This window comes from Clupea harengus, chromosome 26, assembly GCF_900700415.2.
Source record: "Clupea harengus chromosome 26, Ch_v2.0.2, whole genome shotgun sequence".
Lineage (NCBI taxonomy): Eukaryota > Metazoa > Chordata > Actinopteri > Clupeiformes > Clupeidae > Clupea > Clupea harengus.
Window position 1 is genome coordinate 12292264 of NC_045177.1, and position 26093 is coordinate 12318356.

The 26093-nt window shown below is 40.4% G+C and overlaps 1 protein-coding gene and 1 long non-coding RNA gene across 2 annotated transcripts in view; both read left to right on the plus strand.

Moving 5' to 3' along the window:
- The window catches only part of kcnh1b (potassium voltage-gated channel, subfamily H (eag-related), member 1b), a 26714-nt gene extending 14217 nt beyond the window's left edge, over positions 1-12497 (plus strand). Inside the window, exons 8-11 of the mRNA XM_031563545.2 lie at positions 1327-1526; positions 2088-2340; positions 6392-6588; positions 11479-12497. Of these exons, the coding sequence (XP_031419405.1) occupies positions 1327-1526; positions 2088-2340; positions 6392-6588; positions 11479-12417 (1589 nt within the window). The 3' untranslated portion in view covers positions 12418-12497. The remainder of the gene's footprint in view (positions 1-1326; positions 1527-2087; positions 2341-6391; positions 6589-11478) is intronic.
- Positions 12498-20331: 7834 nt separating this feature from the next.
- Positions 20332-21464, plus strand: LOC116219893. Its single transcript, XR_004163345.1, has 4 exons — positions 20332-20392; positions 20508-20534; positions 20925-20947; positions 21145-21464. It is a non-coding gene; the product is annotated as an uncharacterized LOC116219893 (long non-coding RNA).
- The last annotated feature ends 4629 nt before the right edge of the window (positions 21465-26093 follow it).

The following is a 26093-nucleotide window of genomic DNA, read 5'->3' on the forward strand; positions in this document are numbered from 1 at the left end:
ATCTACAGGTTTTAAATATGTCCCGTAAGCACAGGGTGGTTGGGTGGAGTTGCTTCTTACTGTGCACACTGTGCCCTATTGTTTCTGTAAAGATTATTATTATTAATTAATTATTTCATTTCTTTCTTTTCTTTAAGACTTGGCCATTTTTGAGGTGGATTCCGTGGGCGAAACCCCATGAAATGTGAAACACACATCAGTCCTGGCCCGACTCAGGGACAGAGACTTGGTCCATATGTCAACCATATCACATTGAGTCTTGTGAACAGCATATACTTTCACTTGCACACACCAAATATGGTAGGCATGTAAGGCTCCCCAAATGTATATCATATTATACAGGAAGTGAGTTCTCTGGGATTTTGTGCGGTTTGAACTTCATGTCAGGTGAAGCTGTTCAGTCGCGTATGACTAGGGGTTTAACAAGGTAAGCACATTATATTCCCACTTGGTGGGCAACTACCAGATGCCATTGAAACACGGGTTCCTCTTTGTGTAATCACTTGTATGGAGATGTCCGTTATAGTGTAGTAGTCCACATAACTGGACACTGCACAGATGTAATGCAGTGTGGCTACATTCAATCATACCCAAGAATTGATGTACCCTAGAACGACGATGTAATATGCTGCAGAGAATGTCCTTTTGAAAAAATGCATATGTCAATCAAACTACGTCAGGAAAGCCTGAAAAATCAACAAATAAATCCAGGGAGGTTCACAAATATGAAGCGTTTGTAAATGCTCGTTTGTAAGTCTGTAAATAAATGTAACAGCTTTAACATTTGTGAATCGTGTGACATTTATTTGTGAATCACAAATACATTTGTGAATCGTGTGAAATGTATTTGAGAAATCGAGTGAAATTTGTGAATTTTTAATCAAACTCCATAGCACTCGCACCACAACAACATGGCATTTAGTTTTACGTGACAGGATGGCGTAATGTTGAATAAACCGTAGTTAATGCAGGAGTGCGGTCAATACAGAGGTTTGTTTTATAAATTTACATAAAATACTGTAGTGCATTTTTGATACGGTGTGGTTAATAGTCTGGAAAATACGGTAAAGAAATGTATTTGAATACCTGAAGCCAAGAAGCAAGACCCTTGGAATGCTCAGTTTACATTGATATTTTGGCAACAAAAATGTTGTGGTAGGAATGGGGGTGCTGAGGTTTGAAGTGGAGAGCTTGATGTACCTACACCTCACTGAACAGTGTTAATCATGAGTTAGTGTTAATCATGAGCAGTGTTAATCATGTGTTAGTGTGCTCTTCCTTGGTGTGGTGCTAATCCTGCCTTCTTGCTACTTTTCCCCCCCTCAGCTCTTTTGTACGCCACCATCTTTGGTAACGTCACCACCATCTTCCAGCAGATGTATGCCAACACCAACCGGTACCATGAAATGCTGAACAGTGTCCGGGACTTCCTGCAGCTCTACCAGGTCCCTAAGGGCCTAAGTGAGAGAGTGATGGACTACATAGTCTCCACCTGGTCCATGTCCAGGGGCATTGATACAGAGAAGGCACGTGGCATCGTTGTACTTACTGTTTACACAATGCTGATTGAAAAGATGAAGTAGTCTTTATGAGATATGGGTTTCCCAGTGTTAATAAAAAAAAAAAATAATAATTTATTTTATTTGTAATGCACTCTTCATTCAAAAGAATCTCAGAGTGGCAACATATTAAAAACTAACTATAATAATACAATAAAATAAAAATGAATTAACATAAGCATAATAGAAAACTTTTTAACATTTTAACATTTTAAATTAAATTAAATTAAATTAAATTAAATTAAATTAAATTGTGTTCATCATATATCTTTCTGAGATACAGTATAGGGTTTCCCAGTGTTCATCATATATCTTTCTGAGATACAGTATAGGGTTTCACAGTGTTCATCATATATCTTTCTGAGATACAGTATAGGGTTTCACAGTGTTTATGATATATCTTTCTGAGATACAGTATGGGGTTTCACAGTGTTTATGATATATCTTTCTGAGATACAGTATAGGGTTTCCCAGTGTTCTCATGTGTGTTCTGATCTGACTCTGAGGGTTTCTACTGTTGCCCTGTAGGTGCTGCAGATCTGCCCCAAGGACATGCGTGCAGACATTTGTGTTCACTTGAACCGGAAGGTCTTTAAAGAACACCCTGCCTTCCGCCTGGCCAGTGATGGTTGTCTGCGTGCTCTCGCCATGGAGTTCCAGACCAGCCACAGCGCCCCTGGTGACCTAATCTATCACGCTGGCGAGAGCGTGGACAGTCTTTGCTTTGTGGTATCAGGGTCCTTAGAGGTTATTCAAGATGATGAGGTCGTTGCCATCTTGGGTGAGTTTTTATATGTTCTTTAAGAGAGAATACCGGTGCATGAATGCTGATTTGAGTGTGTATTTCTAAAGCTAGGAGAATAATGTGGGTTTTTCTTGTTTGCTTACACAGGTTTTCTGAAACTAGGTCTCATTTTTTCAAAACGTTTCACACAAAATGCAAAAGCACCTCATATCTCCTGCAAGATGGAGATTCAAAACTAAATAATCCTTTTTTTCAAAATCACAGTTTTGTGTCAAATGGCAAACACAGCTATTCATGTGGTTAGACTTTTTCGATCAATAAATACACACCAGTGTGATGAATTTAAAGCACTCCTATCTCTGTTAGGCCTTTTGAGGTTAAGATTTTTTTCTGACTTAAGTATACAGTTTTTTTAACTGCGTACACACAAAATATTTACACGTGACCTGTCAGGAAAACAGCAAAACAGCTAAATCCCTCACCAAATCTGCCAGGTAATTCTCAGCCTTTTCAATTTCATAAAAGACTTTTTGTAAAACACTACACACATAGTTCATTTTCTAATACACAATAACCAGTAAAATATGACATAAAAATGACAAATTAATAAAAAATGTCATGAATGAAATGAAAAAAAAAAGAAATGGTTAAACATGGTTAAAAGAGTGGCCTGGACACATGATAAATACCTCTGCGTATGAGGTGTTTGAGCTAGAGGGAGTTTCTGGATATCTAGTTATTAAAATTAGAGTTACATATATTGATAGTTTGCCTCATGGCTGACTCATGAGGTTTAAAGGACAGGTAGAGATGAACATCGTCAGCATAGAAATCAAAATACATATTATGCCATCCAAGGACAAGAGGACAAAAAGATAATGTGTCCTAGAATGCTTCCCAGAGGAACACCACAGTGAACAGGAGAAGCAGAGGACTCTGATTACAAACTTGCACTACAAAATGTCGATAACGAATAAACAAAATATATACCCCACCAGCATCATCATTCTGGCAGACCTTCGGAAGAATCGTTTCAGTGCTGTGGTGCTGCCTGAAACCTGACGGAAACTTTAAAAAAATGTCAGCTTGTCATAGTGCATATATACAGGTACAGCTCAATAAATTAGAATATCATCAAAAAGTTGATTTATTTCAGTAATTCGATTCAAAAAGTGAAACTCATATATTATATAGATTCATTACACACAGACTGATGTATTTCAAGTGTTTATTTCTTCTAATTTTGATGATTATAACTGACAGCTAATGAAAACCCCAAATTCCTTAGCTTAACAACATGGGAGAGGAGCCATGACCCACCAGAACAGAGGGAGAGTATGAGATTGAGATTGAGAGGGAGAGTATGAGATTGAGAGAGAGAGTATGAGATTGAGATTGAGAGGGAGAGTATGAGATTGTGATTGAGAGGGAGAGTATGAGATTGAGAGGGAGAGTATGAGATTGAGATTGAGAGGGAGAGTATGAGATTGAGATTGAGAGAGAGAGTATGAGATTGAGAGGGAGAGGGAGAGTATGAGATTGAGATTGAGAGAGAGAGTATGAGATTGAGATTGAGATTAAGATGAGAGTATGAGATTGAGGTCCTGATGTAAAGACTGTAAGGGAACTGCCATCACCTGGCTTTTATATTGGATCAAATAGTTATAATGACTTGTGTTAATGATATTGGATCAAATAGAGTTATAGCGACTTGTGTTAATAATATTGGATCAAATAGAGTTATAATGACTTGTGTTTATAATACTGGATCAAATAGAGTTATAATGACATGTGTTAATAATATTGCACTGACACAGACTACTGAATGCTTTTAGGCTCAGCAGCAGTGTTGTGGTTGATGCAGCTTTACATTTAAAGAACGCGTCACAATAGGAAATTCAACCAAGCTGTGGTATAAAGTATATTATAGTACGGTTTCTCGCCCCCAGAGATCGATGTATACATGACATTTCAAAAGCGTTGCTACAAATGCTTCATCATACTGCAGCTTATACAGAAATCCAAAAGAAACACGTCAGTTGTGTCTCGCAGTCTGATGAACACAATATCCCAGACATAATGTAACTTAAAAAGAAACATTTCATCTGGATATGCTCATAAATGTCTTTTTCTTACAATGAATAGGACTTGTAAAATGGTGGTTAACCCCAATATTCCATTTTTAATCAGAGCAAAAACTGTTTGGTGAACTGTTGCCCCCAAAACAACAGGACTATTTACAAACATACAGGGAGGCACCAGAGGTGGAATGTTTAGAATGTTTAGAACATTTCGATTTACTGGCGACGATGATGATGACGGTGATGATGCAGGAAGAGAAGAATGACGCAGATACCCAGAGTGGTGTACATCCACTGACCCCTGAGGAAGATCCTAGGACTGATACAGTCAGGTTCATGGAGACACAAAGAGTTGATGAGAATCAAATATGTATGCTCTCTTGCTCCACAGCTCAAGAGTAACACAGCTGTTGGCTTTTGCACGTAATGGTCTTTGGCAGGCGTGTGTTTGGGACTGAAAACTGAGTGTTAATATTTAATGTCGATTAAAGGTTCTGCATTTAGAACTTTCATGTTTCAGTGATTTGAGGAGCAAATTAGTTTTTCCATTACACATGCACATCTGTTCATTCACACAAACACACACACACACACACACACACCCTTTGGCCTCATTATGAGCTGTGAGAGAATCTGGCTGATGAATTTGTTAACACAACCCTGTTCTTCCTGGCAGATCTGTGAAATTACATTATCATATGTAAAAGGTTTAGGCTGTTTGTAATCAGTGTCGGTACATTATGGGCGCCAGAATAATGTAGGTATCTCACCTTGTGAGCGGGTGCTGGATAAATGTAGGTGCAATTGTGCATAAACAGTAAATCCGTCTTCACGAGGGCCACCAGGATAGCATAAGAGGGCCACCAAGACAACATTGATACTAGTCTGACAACAGCACCAATAATATGTTGGTGAACTCACCCGATTGGACAGGCATCAACCATTCAACATAAGGTCAGCCACAAATCAGTGTCATAAATCAATCTAATATATCAGTCTCATAAAATATATTAAGCTATCAATTTGGAACTCTGATTCATAATTTAGATAAGAACTACAACCAAAGGTACGCTATTAATAGCAAGTTAAGGTTGAAGGCCTTAGGAGTTCTGAGTAGAAGAGGTTGGCATCATTCATTCTTGTGCAACATTAAATAATATACCAGTGTATACAGTCAAAGCATTTATTCACAAAATGAGGTGACTAATTCGGTTAGTGGTGTGTTCCTGGCTACTGAGACATCTTAGGCAGTCATTGGCATCAGACAGTCAGAGAGTTTGTTTGCATCTGCAGGTGTGAGAGCGAGAGCCTGCTCTTCTTCCTCCTTTGGCTCGTCTGCATCAACTGGAGAGAGACACTCCTGTCCAAAGTGACCTGCAAATCAACAAAACGAAAAACCCAATATGAACAACAGTCAAAGCTTTATACAGCAAAATGCTTATAAAAATATTGTATATCACTTCATTGTAAAATGAACAATAGTAATAAATACAATAATATAAAAATGGTAGGACTTGTAACAAATAGATTAGAATGACAGATGAGCTCTGAACTCTATTTCTAAACTCTTCTTGATTGGCATCTCTTGTTGTGGAGAGAAGGCAAAGACAGCAGGTGTTCTTTGGAGGAACGAAGTGGTCGAGTTCTTCCTAGATCTCAGTAAGGTGCATTGCACACAATGAATGGAGACCATCAACTCATTTACAATGTCCATTGAGGGCCAGGATGTCCGTGGGTTATAGGTGTTACAGAATCACTGCCCTGCTCCTTGTTAGGTTATATGTATTGCTTATCCAACAGGTGGAGAGTCAAACCTTTCTTTCGTAGAGTGAAGTGTTAGCATCCATGAAATTGCCTAGGTTACGGTATACAATGGCCCACTGCTGCTGTACCACAATCACTTGCATGTTCTTGCGGAAAATCCATCTGTAGTTTGAAGTTGTTATTATTATTGCAACTGCATGGAATTCTGTTACATTCACCCAGACTTGTGTTTCTCCTTTCAGGAAAAGGGGATGTTTTTGGAGATGTGTTCTGGAAGGAGCTGACTCTGGCACAGTCCTGTGCGAATGTGCGCGCGCTCACATACTGTGACCTCCATATCATAAAGCGTGACGCACTGCAGAAGGTTCTAGAGTTCTACACGGCTTTTTCAAACCACTTTGCACGCAACCTGCATCTGACCTACAACCTAAGGAAGAGGGTGAGCTTTTAATATCTCCTTTTTGGTGTGGATGTGGAACTGCACCCAATACAGTACATCATCCATTTTGTGTCAAATCTAAGTTCTAAACGTATCTTTTTTATCTGATCAAAACTGCTCAGATTTTGCACCTTTGCATTCATTTAGTAACAATAGCTGAGGTCAGTACAAATCCATGAGGAAATACCCCGTTAACATTTACTGTGACATTCGTCTTCATGACTCAGACACTGGCAGAGATTTTATTTTATGCTTACCAAAATCACTTATTCCATATCAATGAAAATATGCTGCGGCTCCATAATAAATCAGACAGAAAAGAGCTGAGCTTTATGACTCGGTTACTTCAGTTAATCACTGTGGCCTCCACGGGCGTGGCTTGTCCTATTTTGGGGGGAGTGCTGCAGTCTGGTGAGAGGAAGGATAATAACAAATATCACACACAAATATCACACACAAATATCACACAGAAATATCACGCCTCAGCTCGTCTGAATGGAATTCTGTGTGACTATGAGAAGGTGAGGAGAGAAAGATGGAGAGGGAGACTGACAGGCCAACAGGAGAAGATATGATGGACCTTGATAAAAAAAAGGAAATACATGAGTACATTGCAGAAGCTTTCAATCGATAGTTTTTAACATTTAAAGATTATTTGATCAAATATTTAAATGGTCACCTGAAAAGTGAAGTAATGTCATGCTGCCAACTTATTTAAGAAAGGAGATTTTCTTGGCCACAATCAAATGCAAAGCATTTATGCCAGTAGATTTGTGGGCATTGCAAATTGTGATGAGATACTATGTGCCAACCTGGTCTTTTTTAGTTTATTGTGCATTGCTTCCTTTATCAATTAAATGTGCTTTGCTTATTACATTAATAATGAACAGACATTCTGCGGCTAGTTTTCTACTTGAGAGGATCCTTCAGACCCCATGTGAAGACTCTGCCACTCTGCCTCCCTATTCAGAAATGTCTAGTGGCGTCCATACTGGCCTCAAAACTCAGCCATGCAGGAGAAATGTATATAAGTAATTTATATGTCAGTAATATATATTTATATATAACAATTCTGAGATGAGCAGCCTTGTAAGTTGCGGCACTGACAACCTTTTCGGTCATATTATAGAGCAGGAACAAGCTTCTCTATGACTGTACATTTAAGTTTACATTAAAGTTTATGGTTTTATCCAAAGAAACCTAATCGAAATAATTGAACAATAACTGTATTGAGATAATACAACAACAACATTTATTATTATTATTTTGATTATTAAACTGTTGTGACTTGAATTTAGTGTGAGCAGCCCAGTAAAGGGTAACAATTCTACAATATATCTTTCATGAAATGTATGATATAATAGAAATACAAGTAAGATTTCAACATTTGAATGATCTCAAAACAACTTACATTGAGCTCATGAACATTAGACAGTTAGAAAGTAGTATGAAATTCTACTGCTGGGCCTAACTGCATTATAAGTATTTTTTACTCTCGTGTGTTGGTTTAGAGAGAGACCACCATACGAAGCATTTAGTTGTTACAAGATAAGTTTTACTGGTATATACTGACACAATACAACTTGCTTGACTTAACACAGAGTACCATCAAGCAGAGCCGGAGAATGCATTCTGAGGACAGGTACAGAGAAACTGGACTTTTAAGTCCTGACCCAATGAGGTCATTTTCTGGGCCTCCTGTGTCCGCCCCTCGGAGACTGGCACCACCGCACACCTATTTCTCAGCAATAACACATCATTCCTGGGTGACAATCATGGCTTTGTAAGCGCCTCTCCTCCCATCTGCAGACTGTCTTATGTGTCCAGAGACTCCCCACATTTCATCTTCCGCCCGAGCTTCAAACATACTAATTGCCACTGACTTGACCTTGCTTAGCCAGATGGACTGCAGCCTCTGTCTCTCAGGCTTTTGTGTAAGATACACTTGGTATAAAGCATGGACTCTGATTTCTGTAAGGCCTAAGCATTGTTAATAACAATAAGTTTTGTTAATAAATTTGTACTTAACTGAATTTATCTTACACTAAGCAATTCTCTTTTTGGGGCCAAAAAGGTTATTGCTCGATGTAAATATTGTTTCTACCTTTAGATACCTTTCATACAGATATCATATGCATATATTCAGATATTCATGCGTATATCACACATAATGTTTGCTAATACATCAAATTAAATCCATGAAAACAGAAAATCCTGACCATGACCATGACCCACATACAGCATTTTATTATTTCCATTTCCCACTATTGATTTGCATATTGTCCTTATTGAATGTCACAGGCTCTTCCTAAATATAATTGTTTTGTGTTTTATGTAAATTATACTATATTAATAAGATTATATTAATTTTATATTATATTAAATATTGGAAACCACAGCTATCCAAACAGCTATCCTTGTGCCCCTCTTTATTTCAAATGTAAAAGCATCCAGAATGTGCTGATATTTAGTGGAATCCATTCTTCCCTCTGTCCGTATGATGTTTCCTGTGCCACTAACCCTAGAAAACCCCAAAGCAAAGAGTAGATTCACCTGCATGTTGAACACTTATCAAGGGGGTCTTTTCATCTTTTTTCTCCAAAGACATCTTTGGTGGTTGTAACCCTGTGTGTGCACTGTGTCAGCTAAAGCTTCATAGAAGAGGTTCATAGTCATAGAAGAGGTTTGCTTTGCCTTTCTGCCCAGCAGACATGCAGTTTCATATGAAAGTCTTCTTGGTATTCCAGAACTCCTCTTGACTTCAACACTTACCACTACCAGTCATTTTTAGCAACATTTTGGTCACCGGAAATTGCAAGCTGAAAATGTTTAAATATGCTTTTAAATCCTGCTGTTTTGTGGGTCTCAAATAGCTTCATTCAGATGCTCTGTCTAATGCTAATGTTTTGTTCTTAGACTTTACAAGTGTAAGGGTGACCAATGTTTTGCACATGCCATTATTTTTAGGTTTGAAGTTCTTGAAATAAAAGGTTTACTGCAGGGCTTGTATGCTCTGCTTTTCACTTGAACAGAAGTGCCTATTTTGCTCAGGGGTGCTCAAACGGCCTGTGCACATTTTCGTTTTCAAAACAAATTACAAAAAAAAAAAAAAATCGCAAAATAGAACACATATTTTAAAATGCACCTACAATTCAATAAATAAATGATGGATTTACGCTAAATAAAATTAAATTGTTACACAAAAGTAGAGATTTTTGAGTATACTTAAGCCCTTAAGACTTCCTTCATCCTCTGCAACAGCGCTGGCCACCTCTGATTCCAAGCGTGCGTCAGGTGATGTGCTTGTTTTACAGAATCCAAGCTCGGCACAGAATCTCCTTTTCTTTAGGGCAGAAAACCCTCTCTGTACACTAAGTTCTGAACTAATAGTCTCAGCTATTCCAACTGATGATCTAGCCTCTTGAGCCATTGCAAAACTACTGCTGGCGTAGGTCTCCAAAGCAATCATAGCCTATGCCAGTATAGCATGTCTATGGCCTCTTCACCACACAATCATAGCCTATGCCAGTATAGCATGGCCTCTTCAACACACAATCATAGATTATGCCAGTATAGCATGTCTATGGCCTCTTCACCACACAATCATAGCCTATGCCAGTATAGCATGGCCTCTTCACCACACAATCATAGCCTATGCCAGTATAGCATGTCTATGGCCTCTTCACCACACAATCATAGCCTATGCCAGTATAGCATGTCTATGGCCTCTTCACCACACAATCATAGCCTATGCCAGTATAGTATGACTATGATCTCTTCACCACACAATCATAGCCTATGCCAGTATAGCATGTCTATGGTCTCTTCACCACACAATCATAGCCTATGCCAGTATAGCATGTCTATGGCCTCTTCACCACACAATCATAGCCTATGCCAGTATAGCATGTCTATGGTCTCTTCACCACACAATCATAGCCTATGCCAGTATAGCATGTCTATGGCCTCTTCACCACACAATCATAGCCTATGCCAGTATAGCATGTCTATGGTCTCTTCACCACACATCTGTAGTGGTGATGATTTATCTGATGGCAAATTCCACAGCAGAAGTCTATAACCAAGACATACAGTACCAGTCAAAAGTTTGGACACACTTTCTCATTTTTTTAGAAGTTTTTTCTTTACTTTTGTTATTTCCTACATGGTAGATAACACATTTTTTGTTTAGAACATCATTCCATATGTGTTCTTTCGTAGTTTAAATGTCTTCAGTATTAATCTACAATGTAGAAAATAATGAAAGTAAAGAAAACACTTCTCAAAAACGTTAAAAGTGTGTCCAAACTTTTGACTGGTACTGTACGTGGTATTATCTATTGAGCCTTACCCGTCATTTGATTATGAGATTGTAGGTGCAATTTCAAATATCTGTTCTATTTTGTAATTACTATAATCAAACTCACAATTACAAACAAAACAACAGGTCGTTTTTCTTGTTTTCTATTAATGGTTTTGAAAATGAGTCAAACTAGTGACCAACTGTTCAATGAATGCATCGAGACATTTTCTTTTCTTTGTTTTGCTGTTTATAATTATTTATAGTCTGCTATTATTGTTATTCTTTATTTATTTATTTATTTATTTGTTTGTTTGTTTGAATGGTTGTGAATATTGTTTTTAATTCAGTACAGCACTTTGATTTAAAGGTGGTTTATTAATACTTCCTAAAACACCACTGTAGCCATACCCTCAAACAGTGACATTTGGCAGACTTGGGTTGATTACGTAACCAGAACAGTGCAAATGATTGTTTTGAGTGCAAAAATACAGGGAACATTTGTATCCTAACATCAGCAATTCTTTTTCAATGATCTTGACCTATTGAACTCAGTTGTAAAGTTTATATGGTGTCTTGCTTTTCTGCAGATTGTTTTCCGGAAAATCAGTGATGTGAGGGAAGAGGAAGAGGAGAGGCTGAAGAGGAAGGATGACGCTCCATTGAACTTCCCTCCAGACCACCCAGTGCGCCGTCTGTTCCAGCGCTTCCGACAGCAGAGGGAGGCTCGACTGGCCGCTGAGAGGGCCAGGCAGGCCATCCTGGAGGGGAACGGCGTGGAGAGGGCCAGGCAGGCCATCCTGGAGGGGAACGACGTGGAGAAGGGCTGCATTCGCTCGGAGCAGACCACATTGGTCTGTGAAGTCATCCCATCCACGAGCATCATCACTGTCACAGAGAGCTCCACCCCCATTACATCATCCACCTCCTCCTCCTCCACCACCAGACTCACCGCTCGTGCCAAACTCGACGCCCCCTACGGCACGCCAGATAGCGTAAAGTCAGCCGAGCTGCCCAAGGGTCGGGGGTGGGGCCGCTTCAAGGAGGCGCCAGGCAAGCGCGAGCACCCCCACCACACCTGGGTCACTGTGGCCAAAGCAGAGTCCATGGAGACGCTGCCAGACAGGACAAAGGCACATGATGAAGTCATCTTGCTCAAGAAAACAGATTCATGTGATAGTGGCATCACTAAGAGTGACCTCCGTCTGGACAGCGTTGGGGAAGGGGTGACCCAAACACCTCAGGACTGCAGTCCAGTGCAGGCAGCAGGGGCAGGGGGAGCAGGGGGGGCAGGGGAGGGCGAGCGCCTCTTCCAGGTGACGGCGGAGCGGCTGGACGTGCAGACTGCGCTGCTGGAGCTGCGGCAGGAGCTGCGGGGGGAAATGCGTGCCTTCAGCAGCCGCATTACTGCACTGGAGGGACACTTGGCTGAGATGCTGCGGCTCCTGCGGGTGAGGACCGGTTCAGCCTCCACCACCCCACACCTCCACCCCTCCCAACAGGCAGACCAGGACGACACACCGTCATGAGGCCAGAGGATGGGGATGTCTGGATGCTTTCAAGTTTTGATGTCTGCTTTGTGTTTAGTCTTGACATCTTGATCAGGGTGTGTGTGTGTGTGTGTGTGTGTGTGTGTGTGTGTGTATGTGAAGGGGGGTGGGGGTGGGGGTGGGCAGGGGTTGTGGTTGTGTTACGGATGCTGGAAGTGTGTGTGGGGGTTGATTACCATACCTATAACGTGAAACATGATTAAAGCGACATTTTGCAGGTTTTACTGTTTGGTGCATGTTTCAGTGAAGGAGAGCTAACTACACCCTACTAACTACCTAGACCTTTCCCTAGTTTTGTGCTCTAGCTTGGAAACCCTGTGATACTGTGAGAACAGATTTGACAACATGACGTTGCTGAATATATCATCGAAATACATCAGTTAGCAAGTTAGCTAACTTTTATCAGTGCCTGTTGTGTTGATGTTGTTGTTTACAAAGGTGTGTGTGTTGGCTCTTAGCTAGCTAGACAAAAACTCATCTTAACCCTTTCAGGAATGAGTTCTAAACAAATGCTGTGCCCTAACAGAGTGAGTTTTTGGATGTCAATCCAGAATAATGACACTAACATCCAAGACACGTGAAATGTGCTCTGACTTCATCACTACATCAAATGGAACTAATGTTTATGACATCATAATCACATACTATTTGTGATCTGTTCCCTAGGTTACAGCCAAAACTGATCACACACCTGTGATGGTTAACCTTTACCATAGGGTTGAAAACTCCTCATAACGCCTCTTTAGGTAACCTAGCACTAACCCAAACCAACCAAAGGTGGCTGGGGGCTGAACATTTGGGGAGATAATCTTATGAGGTAAATGAGATTCTGCTATAAGCACACGTACATGTGCATTTGACATAAATAAAGCCAAGAAATCCAAACAATGTTACTTGTTTTTGGCATCCAATACTGCGATCCCAGATGAATAGCCATGGGTTTCTTTCCCTCTACTCCCCCACTGACTAGCACTGTGGTTGAAAGGGGGATTTCTGACGTCAGATAATGTTTCCGAATCTGGAACTGGTGCTATTGCCATGCCACACATCTCTGTCTGATTCGGCACCTGGCTACTGCAAGCAATCCAACGTCCCCTGGTAGCCAATTAATCTATACATCAATATATTGACAGCGGCGTACGTGGCTTGTCTGAGTAACACAGGCATGATGTCACATGATGGACTTGGGAGTATCGTGAGGTTTCGAAGTTCATTTTTTGAATGTCATGAGTGTGTTTATTTAAAGAGTTTTAAGAGTAGAGAAATGTCAGTGTTATTAATCAGAAAATAGTGAATTGTTTTTGGTTTTCATGCTCCCAACCCTTCACCCTGGCCCCAGTGTCACTTGAACCCTGCTACTCCTCTCGTGGGAGCTATCCCATGTCTCCTAGCACACGTATCAAGGACAGGCAGGAGATTTACAGTACATTTGTTAAATATCTGATTCTCGTTTTTTTATGTTTCACTCAACTGAAACTTGTCTTGTCAGTTGTCCCATCATGTTCAAACTCTTGCATGCTGTGGTGCTGTGTTGTCTTTGAGGGTGCTGGAAGGGTTTGCACTTTAACAGATAGACTGATAGACTGATATAAGATTACATTACTGGCAATACAGAAACAATGAGGTAATGACTGAAATAAAAATGAAAAAAGAATGGAGCTCTTGGAGAGATACTACCATGGAAGGGAAGTCTGGCAATAAATGACACCAAACCGTTTGAAATGATGCAATGTGCTCATGTCTGTATTCTTATCGGTTGTATGTGCGGGTAACTGTCTGTGATGTGGTCTGTAATATAAGCAGTCATCTTCAGGGGGAAGGGGCGTCGATCACTTTTGAAAGTATAACATATAAAATCCAAAGAATATTTTATATTTAAAACTATTTAAAATGATGCATGGTCACTAGTGTTTGTGTTTTGAAAAAAGAGAAAGGCATGTCAGTAATAACTATTGTTGTATGCAACACATCAGCGTTATTAACTAAGAAAATAATATTTATCCATGAGTTTATTCATCCAGCTATGCAAGTGCAGGTTGGGCTTAACTGGACTGCTTGTTAAGACAGGCAAATTGAAATGACATTGATTTTCATGAGCTGAAATATTTTGCACAATTTGACTGAAAGTGTCTGATAATCTTGACCTGTAAGTATGCTCTTTAGCTGACAGCAGCGTGAAGTAGCCTACATGGACATGGAGAGACAGGAGTCTTCAATTCCACTGTTGAATCGATAACTAGGTCAAATGAAAGCATACTTCTTGTAAGCACAAAGTTTGTATGAGATATAAGTGTCATAATTGTCATCATTGAATATTTTTATACTTTTCTCTGAACCAATCATTTATTTCATTGGTGGAAAGATTACACTAATGTTGAGCAATAACATGTCCAAAACCACAATATCCTTTTTTCAACATTCATGTAATGATATAGTAACTGTTGACATACTTCACACACACACACACACACTATCGTAATGTTGTGTGTGTGTGTGTATATCATTTTATAATACTTTTATTTATATAATTCTATTATATATAATATACCAGGGCTTGGTTGAATTCCCTACTGTGACCTGTCCTTCAGAATGTCAATTAAATTGTGATATTTGCACATCTATGACCCAGTTCTATTGTGTTTTATTGTATTTCACTTCGATATCAATTCACCAGCTTCATTCTGATCAGAGATGAGATGTTCGCCGTTCTTTCATACTGATTCGTTCGTGAGTCACTCACTAAACTTGAGTTCTCCACAGCGTAGAAATTCTACCGTTGAAGGAAAAACAATCCCACTGTCTCCAAACACACAGTTGATATGCTGCTAGAGTGGGATAGTGTACAGAAGCTGGCTGTTCACAGAGTGCTGTATCCAAGCACATTAATGGAAAGTTGAATGGAAGGAAAAAAATTGGTAGAAAATGGGTAGCATTGCAGGATACAATGATCCAGAAGTCCATGTCAAGTATTGAGACTGGTGTCATGCGTCTCCACAAGCTTTGTGACCTTATTTTTAGCGGGAATAGAAAGAAGACCGCAAAAGAGAAGCCTGCAGGTATATAAGGTTTTTGTGCAAATGATTACCCTCTCTATTACTGTCCCCCTCCTCAGTTTTCATTTTCTCATAAATTCAGGCAGGAAGCCAGGTGATACTTGGTGTTGGTGGAGGGAGAGCCGTGTGAGTACTCACATGGTGCTGAAAATACAGGCGCTGCAGCCTCCCTCAACTGAGCAGTTGCTAAATGATACCCAGTTGGGTCTCCAGGCTGCCACAAACCTTTCCTTCATGCTGGAAGACATGGCCATATGGTTCCAACAAAGCCATGAGCATGGCTTTCCAGTTTGCACAGACAGGTTTAAGTGACCTCAGTCGTGCCCTAAAAGAACGGTCGCAAGAGGTTCAAGCTCTCCAGAATGAGGTGGACAGGCTGCAGTCTCAGGACAGACTGGCTGAAGTGGATCGAATGCCTAAGAAGCTCAACCTGGCAAATGCACAGATAACCCAACTGACACATGAAAACAACACTCTTAAAGGAAACAATGCGCAGCTCCTCAAACAGATTGAGGGACTGCAGGACCAAGCCTTTCACGAAAAATATTTTGTGGATCCCCAGGTCCTTGCACCAACTCCAAAACAAGCCAAGCCTGAGCAACTAAGCAAGCCTGAGCAACCAAGCCAGCCTGAGCGCAAGATGCTTAAACAGGAAAAAGAGAAGCCAACAAAGGTGACTCAGATAATTTATGTTGAGAAGAAAATAGGTGAGAACTGTGATGAGCCAGTAGCTGGCCCAGTGGATGTATCTAGGGAAGAGTCGCCTGTGCCAGAGAAGGTCAGTGTCTTCGCAAAGGTAGAAAAGAGCAGAAATCTGTTGAGTACCTTCCAGGTCTATGTCTCTGACCTCATGAAAGAATCCTTTGAGATAATATGCCAGATCAATTGGAACCAATGGGCCTGGATCCCCATGAGGCCAATGATGCAATTCAGCTTTACCTCTCTCTGCAAAGCAGCCTTCGTACTACTTTTGAAAAGATCACCTCCAACATGAATATCAGCTTCCCCTCCGGCCTTCTACATCTGCCTGTAATGGATAAACATCTTAAGCAGGACCAATATTTAGACAACACAGCCACGCCAGGACAGATGCGACAAGACATAAACAAGATATTTAATACATGTGAGGAGGATTTTGAGAATGTGTCTGAAAGTGTGCAGAACATTTACATTTACATTTACATTTAGTCATTTAGCAGACGCTTTTGTCCAAAGCGACGTACAAGGGAGAGAATATTCAAGCTACGAGCAATAGAACCTGGTGTAACAATAAATAAATACTACTTTACATAAGAAATATAACAAAATGAAATAAAAAAGAAAGAAAGAAGTGCAGAAATGTAACTGCTGTAATTGCAAGTTACGCACTAGTCGAAGTGCCAGTTAGGACGGGAAGTGCTCTCTGAAGAACATCCATACCAAGGGCAAGGAGCAGTCCTGCAAGATGCGTCTGGTCTGCGAAAACTTGGTGGAGATGGACAAAGACAAGGACAAAGACAACGACAAACCCCCTAAGCCCAAAGTTGACACAGAAAAGCAGCGACATCCTGGAAAGCATCGCTTGCCCCCTTTACCCTCTGAGAAACCCAAGATCAGACAGCTCAGTCATAAAGAAGAGGTAACTCCTAAAATACTGGAAAAGGTGCGAAATAGCCCAATTGTGAAAATCAACCCCCAGCAGCCTTCTGAAATCCCACAAATTGATGCCAAACCATCCAGGGAACTTCTGGAGCGCTATGAGAAAGAAATTGGGTTAGAGGGGAAGAGGATCATGAGAGAGGAGATGAGGACAGGGAAGCACCAGTTGAGCGTGGAATCCCAAATGACCAATCTGAGAGTCTTGCACCAGGCACTACTCAATAAGCACATATCCACAGAGCTATACTACTTTGCCAAAGACCTCATCAAGTACAGTCTAAGTGTTAATGAAATGCGACTTGCTTGCCTCATGAGGAAGTTCATTGCCCATCACACCCTGCGGCAAGTCAGGTATAGACACCCCGCAACAGTACACTAATGTTTTCGATTTATGTAGTTTGTGGTTTTGCGGTGGTATTGGATTGACATGCTTTGAATCAGTTTCGATGTCATATTGTCAGGAGCAATCTAAATGTCAAGGTTGTTTCTGCCCGTGAGCATAATGACGGACCAGCACTGAGAGATCTTTATGTCTTCCTGACTAAAATGGAGGGGTATCAGAGTTCAGTGATGCAACGCTGGAGAGGGAGGCAAATGACCATTGAAGACCAGCGCCGAACCTGTTTAGCCAAAACACTTTATGTGTTTAGACAGGTAAGGGGATAAACTAGGCCGAAAGCATGACATTAATTCACAGTGGAATCACCACCTTAGTGAATTGGTGGTAATTAACATTTGCAGTTCTTCAAATGGACATAATCAAGTTATAAGCCATTAGTTTTACTGGTAATGTTGCAAGGGGTAAATTATCACAAATAGTGTTATTTCAAGCGGGTGTACTAAAGGTCTGTTACGTGTTGTGCTCTTGTCCACTCTTCCCCACTGAACCTTTGCAATCAACTGATTTGTTTCTTTGGTTGTAGATTGAGCTGGATTTGGGTGTGAATCTTGTCAAACCATATGTCTGTGCTGACAACTCCCAAAAACAGCAATTTGAACCATTAAACCCCAGTTGACTTTGAATGTTGACCGTTACCGTCATTCCCAACCACGTGTCACACCTTTATCTTGCTTTATGAAACCAAAACTGGGTGCTCTTCCGCAGCCACATGTCAGGTAAAAAGTCTCAAGCAAAATAAATACAAGATACTATTACCTATACAGTACTTATGAAGAACATTGTGTGGAGTTCAGATTTTTGCATACAATGTGAATAATTACTTGTTTGTTAGTGCAATGTTATCTTTGTGTGCAGTATCTCAATGCAGCAGCAGAGTGACAAGTCATAATGCAGATCTGACCTCTTTCTCCCTCAGGGAGCTGGGCAAACCAAGGGCTCCTGCCACATGGAGTTTCAATATTACTATGGACAACATGCAGCTGGCCAGCAAACAGTCAGTAATGCTTAGGGTACCACCAACATCATTCCCACGCCTTCTCGAGATGGATATCTCTCAGAGCAGACAGAGAGCTCTTCGCATAGCACAAGCTAGGTAGGCGTGCAGACACACACACACACACACACACACACACACACACACACACACACACACTTTGTTCTCTTTGTGAATCTTTCTGTATTTAATTTGCAGATGTCAAAGAATGATGCTTTAAAGACAAACAAGAATTTGACACGTGTAGAAAAAGAGATGATAATGAATGCTTGAAAAAGATTTTTTCTTTTTTTTAAAATCAGGACAATGTCCCCAGTGCTATCAAGAGGAGACTTATAAAGAACTTGTGTTGTCTACAAATCTATTTTAATACATCAAACTGCAATAGTGTATACCATCAGAAAATAATGAAGACTTTTTATTTCTGGCCTCATATTGGTGGTTTTATTAGAGTACTGTCTTTGTATTGTGCTATGTGCACACATTATCACTTTCATACGGTCTTTCACCAACTGGTCACTATTTTTGACATGATTACATTGCTCACTTAAGATAACCTTGCCAGCTAACTCATCACTCAGTGGACTTACATCAGGTCTTGTAACTGTCAACTTCAAATGCTTTAAAACTGAACGGCTAATGTGGCCTGTTTGCTGCATTGTTACTTTCAGCTTGTTGTGTTGTGGTAATGATGAAGCCCAATACATGTGTTGTGCCCATCTTGCACATTGCACTGCACATGCCAATGTAGGTATTTAGGCCTATGTATATTTGAATTCTCAACAAACAATTTACTGATTTCAGATACAGTACATATGTCTTTTTTTTAGACTTAGAGATCTTTCTCTAAATGTGATTATTTTATTGAAATTTCATAGAATTTATATTCCAGTAAGGTCTCAAGGTGTCTGGAATATTAAATACAATTTTTGTGAAGAGATTTCTTCCATCTCTGTATTTATGATATGTTATCAATAACATCTTAAATTTAGGCTTCATTGAATTGAAAGGGAAGTTCAATTAATACGATACAATGCAATACGATACGATTCACTTCTATTGTGATTTGACACAATTTGATTCAACACATTTCGATTCAACGTGATCAGACGCGATGCATCTGTTAGTGTGTTTGTGTTTTCTTAATTATCTGCAAAGATAATAAACACATGGCCTATGCTACCTCGCAGACCATGGCTGTAATCATCATGCACCAAGTGCAAATAGCATCTGAACTATTGACAGGATAAAGGTAAAGGCACAAAACTGATTTAATTTTCCACATATTACCTCTAGAAATGCATTGTATAAACAAACTGACATTAAAATGATAATGAATTAATTGTAAATTTTCTTCATTCAAGTTGAGAGTTGAAAGAAAGGATCTGGAAGATTAACTTCAATAGAAGCATCACAATCAGAAGCATCCACGAAACCTGAAATTCTAAACAATTAACACTTGCTTATCCAGATGGCAGCCTGAATGTTCCAGAAGGAGGCTGTGGCTATTAAGAAGGGCAATGTTTTGGCATGGAGCTGATTTCATCTGACCCCAGTGACTGAACTTAACCAGTAACCAGTATCATGCTCATTTTCTCCCGTTTATAACAAACCAAATTTTGCGAAAATCGGTTTAGAATTAAGCGAGTTACAAGTCTGCATCGTCAATACACAGTCTTTGTTTACTTCTGATCCAATATGGCGACTACGCCGACGCACGTCAAAGCGACATGTTTGTAAATTTGACGACAGCAGCCTACAATTCCCGCGGTGAATCTCGTGGCGCGCTTGTTTATGACGACACACAACATATAAATACCGTTCATTCACGTGATAGCGTTCTCTTGGAGTCGGTGCCATCTTTTTGAGGTGAGTAAATGGCCTCCATAGAAATCTCTTGGAGGTTTTTATAACAATGCAGTTTTATCCTGTATTATTAAAAGCCATACGACACATTTGTTAACTGTATTTATTTGTTCAACAGACACTCCTCCCAAACATGAGAGGGAAGGTAAGATAATCTATTCCCCGTTAAAGAATCCTGTGCATTTTATCAACCTGTAGCTAGCGCCTCTGGCTAGTGCGCTGTTAATGAAAGTTTCGTTGAAAAACACGATTATTACTGCGAGTGGGTGCAAAGTGACTAGTGGTATTGTAAGATCTTGGTGCACAATATTTGTGGTTTTGTCCTCAACGTCCAGGTAGCTAAGAAGCAAGCAAACATGACTGTCCAGTCAGCTAGCATGCTAGCCATATAACATGTGACCATAGGTCTTGCATAAAATTGTAGGTTTTTGCCATATGTGAGCTTTTAGTAGACCTAGAGAGGTGCTGTAGGTAGTTAACTCCTCAAACCATAGAGAACTTGTAACCTTAGTGTTCCATCTTTGCCCCCCCCCAGTGGAAAAAGAAGCGAATGCATAGGTGAGTCCTTTAATATTACATCTGTATGTTTAGAAATCAATGCCTGTGTTGAGCTTAGGTGGGTGGGTAGGTGAGTTATTATTACATCTGCGTGTTTTTAAAAATAAATTACTGTGTTAAGATTAAGTAGTATTTTATTAATCAATTGATTAGGCCTACTTAATGCTTGTGAAACTAATGATTGTTTCTGTCCTTAGGCTGAAGCGCAAAAGGAGAAAGATGAGGCAGAGGTCCAAGTTAACTGCTTCCCTTCTGCTGCAGCTGGAACCAACCCTCCTAGACCTTCCCACGAACCTCCTAGACCTTCCCACCGACCCCTCACCTTTTCCAGAATTCCAAGCTGAGGCCTTTTGAAGGACTCTTACATTCCTCAGAAGGATGCGGGCACCCTTGTTGGATCTCCTGGCTCTTCTATTAGTGATGTGAAGGCTTCTCTTGGACATTCTGGACTTCCGCCAGCTCTGCAAAGTTGCTGTTTTTGTGTATTTCCTTGAATAAAGAAATTTGATTTAGAAAATGGAAGCGCTGTATTCTATTTCTACCACTACGATGGTATACAGATTTAGTTGTTGAATGCTCCAGTTTTATAGTAGGACTGGTGGGGGTTTAGTTACATTTGCTAAATGATACCCAGTCGGGTCTCCAGGCTACCACAAACCTTTCCTTCATGCTGGAAGACATGGCCAAAGCATATGGTTCCAACAAAGCCATGAGCATGGCTTTCCAGTTTGCACAGACAGGTTTAAGTGACCTCAGTCGTGCCCTAAAAGAACGGTCGCAAGAGGTTCAAGCTCTCCAGAATGAGGTGGACAGGCTGCAGTCTCAGGACAGACTGGCTGAAGTGGATCGAATGCTTAAGAAGCTCAACCTGGCAAATGCACAGATAACCCAACTGACACATGAAAACAACACTCTTAAAGGAAACAATGCGCAGCTCCTCAAACAGATTGAGGGACTGCAGGACCAAGCCTTTGACGAAAAATATTTTGTGGATCCCCAGGTCCTTGCACCAACTCCAAAACAAGCCAAGCCTGAGCAACTAAGCAAGCCTGAGCAACCAAGCCAACCTGAGCGCAAGATGCTTAAACAGGAAAAAGAGAAGCCAACAAAGGTGACTCAGATCATTTATGTTGAGAAGAAAATAGGTGAGAACTGTGATGAGCCAGTAGCTGGCCCAGTGGATGTATCTAGGGAAGAGTCGCCTGTGCCAGAGAAGGTCAGTGTCTTCGCAAAGGTAGAAAAGAGCAGAAATCTGCTGAGTACCTTCCAGGTCTATGTCTCTGACCTCATGAAAGAATCCTTTGAGATAATATGCCAGATCAATTGGAACCAATGGGCCTGGATCCCCATGAGGCCAATGATGCAATTCAGCTTTACCTCTCTCTGCAAAGCAGCCTTCGTACTACTTTTGAAAAGATCACCTCCAACATGAATATCAGCCTCCCCTTCTAGATCTGCCTGTAATGGATAAACATCTTAAGCAGGACCAATATTTAGACAACACAGCCACACCAGGACAGATGCTACAAGTTATTAACAAGGTATTTAGGACATGTGATGAGGATTTTTAGAATGTGTGAAAGTGTGCAGGGTCTTCAGGAAGAATTGAGAGACCAGGCTACAGATGTGTGAGCAAGGAGCAGTCCTGCAAGATGCGACTGGTCTGGGAAAACTTGGTGGAGATGGACAAAGACAAAGACAACGACAAACCCCCTAGCCCAAAGTTGACACAGAAAAGCACCAGTTGAGCGTGGAATCCCAAAATGACCAATCTGAGAGTCTTGCACCAGGCACTACTCAATAAGGACATATCCACAGAGCTATACTACTTTGCCAAAGACCTCATCAAGTACAGTCTAAGTGTTAATGAAATGCGACTTGCTTCATCCTCATCACGTCTGTTGTAGCGAATTAACAACTGTTTCCAAATCTTAAAGTACATTTTCAATCAGAGTCAGAAGTCCAGAGTGCGATAAACTGAAGTTTTATTCCATCCTTGCAGACATTTCATCCAAAACGAGAGCGGTTGGTCCATGGAGCAGCTCTGACTAAAACACCCAATACATTGACTTTTTATACTCATAATTCGTCACTTTCTGCAAGTCACGATCTTCAACCTCCATCTATACTGACCCAATCAGAATATTCCCTTATATCTCCTCATATTTTATCTACGCTTTTGGCCACTCAGAATATTCTCGCTCACCTGTTGCGGGGGAACTTTTGCTTTGAGGGAGATAGACCCTCCTGCCAATTTGCTTGGTATCACTTTTTTGGAGGCCTGGTCTGACCTTGACTGCCATCATCTTGTGTGTGTGCTTATGTGCGAGTGTGTGTGTGTGTGTGTGTGTGGGTGTGAGTGAGTGACCCCCCTCCTGACTGCTTGTTACTTTCCACTGGCCTGCACCTGCACCCTGGCCTTCATGATGCTTGACCTTACATGATATCCATCCCTGCACACAGGCCCAATGACAATTGTAGCTGCAATTCTGCTCTATGACCACCACAGCACTGTTTTACAATCATAATTTTCAACACGTCTTAAATAATTTGTTTATGACTTGTCACATCTGTCCTGGCGTGGCTGTGTTGTCTAAATATTGGTCCTGCTTAAGATGTTCATCCATTACAGGCAGATCTAGAATGCCTGAGGGGAAGCTGATGTTCATGTTGGAGGTGATCTTTTCAAAAGTAGGACGAAGGCTGCTTTGCAAAGAGAGGTAAAGCTGAATTGCATAATTTGCCTTATGGTGATCCAGGCCCATTTTTTCCAATTGATCTGGCATATTATTGTCAAAGGATTTTTTCATGAGGTCAGAGACATAGACCTGGAAGGTACTCAGCAGATTTCTGCTCTCCTTTTCTACCTCTGCAAAGACACTGACCTTCTCTGGCACAGGCGACTCTTCCTTAGATACATCCACTGGGCTAGCTACTGGCTCATCAGTTTTCACTTCTCTTCTTCTCAACATAAATAATCTGAGTCACCTTTGTTGGCTTCTCTTTTTCCTGTTTAAGCATCTTGTGCTCAGGATTGGCTTGTTTTGGAGTTGGTGCAATGACCTGGGGATACACAAAATATTGTTCATCAAAGGCTTGGCCCTGAAGTCCCTCAATCTGTTTGAGGAGCTGCGCATTGTTTCCTTTAAGAGTGTTGTTTTCATGTGTCAGTTGGGTTATCTGTGCATTTGCCAGGTTGAGCTTCTTAAGCATTCGATCCACTTCAGCCAGTCTGTCCTGAGACTGCAGCCTGTCCACCTCATTCTGGAGAGCTTGAACCTCTTGCGACCGTTCTTTTAGGGCACGACTGAGGTCACTTAAACCTGTCTGTGCAAACTGGAAAGCCATGCTCATGGCTTTGTTGGAACCATATGCTTTGGCCATGTCTTCCAGCATGAAGGAAAGGTTTGTGGCAGCCTGGAGACCCGACTGGGTATCTGTAATAATAGTGCATACTTTTTACTTTTACTCCATTACATTTTGTAGCTATTATCTATACTTTTACTCTGCTACATTTCTACAATATGTGTTGTTACTCGTTACATTTTATGAACACAGTTTCGCCAAAATGTTGCCTACAAAAAACTATGGATTGCGTTGCTGTTTTAGAAGTTGAAACCAATCAGGTGGCTCTATCAACTCCAATGATATCAGAGTGCGCGTCTGGCAGCAGCAGTAGCTGAACATTCATCAGACAGGCAGCCTGACTACTGCCTCTTCAACATGGATCCAGAGTCGGCCTGAACTGAGCCCTCTGATATGAGCCACCCTTGGCCCTATTTAAAAGATATGTTCGAGTTCAAAGGCCCCAAAAATGACTCCTGGAAGTTTCAATGCGTTTCCTGTCTCCCTCAAAAAAAGGAGTTGCTAGCCTTCAATAATTCGCCCTAAAATTTAAAGTAGCATATCGAGGTAAGCAGAGTGATTGCTATGCTAACTTAATGTCCCTGACTTTTGAATATTGATATATGTATTTAATTCGTTTACTGACATGATATTATAATGTTATCTAGCGAAATGCATGTTGACATACAGCAATAGCATCAAAAAACATGATTGTATCTTCCTTATATATTTGACGTATTGGTAAGATAAAGCTGGTGGGTTAGCTATGTCAAGCTAGCGTGCCTTGTTCTGTCCAGTTTTACAATTACATTTGTTTTTCATGTTCCATGTTTCCCTTTTTTACACGTTTACAATTAAATACAATATTTAAATATATCACATGGTGTCTTTATTGGTTTGGCTTAATGGTATTAACTTTGCAAATAATTAGATTAGATTAGATTCAACTTTATTAGATTAGATTCAACTTTATTGTCATTGCACAGAGTACAGGTACTGAGGCAACGAAATGCAGTTAGCATCTAACCAGAAGTGCAAAGTAGAAGAGTGCAGAGTATGTGCAAATGGTTATATAAATATAGATAAATATGGTATATACAGTATGACATAAGATATAAGTGGTATGAGCAGTAAGAACATGAGCAGCAATAAAGGTGATTAGTGCAGATGTGATATAGATATGTGTAAAGTGCAGATGAAGTACAGGTGAAGGTGGCAGTAGAGGTTATAAGTTATAAATGAGGTAGGAGACATGATAAGATATAAGTACGATGAATATGGATGACAACAATAAGATATAGTGTGAACAGCATTACAGATGGTAGGCACAATAAGTACACCAACCTTTCCAATTAACAAATGTTGTTGCTTATAATTATTACTAGTAGTGACATCTGTAGAGGCATTTATTACCAGTAGCTATTTCTTTATCAAAATGGCACAGCCTAGACATTGAGAGACAACCCATTGCGTGAGTACTTTTACTTTTAATACTTAAAGTAAATTTAAAAGTAAGTACTTTTTACTTTTACTTAAGTAGGATTGTTGATGTAGTACTTTTACTTTTACTTTTATTTTCCTGGGTACTTGTACTTTTACTTAAGTACTAAACTTCAGTACTTCCTCTGTCTTTGCATGTGTGATTTGGACTTGTGCATTCTCATTTTGTTATAATATCTGACACACTGATGTTAGCAGGCTACACAGTTCTGACAAACATACTAGCACACCAAATATTTTTATATGCCTGTTTCTGCGACTCCAACTGTTTTTATGATAATACCCTTATAGCCTATTGAAA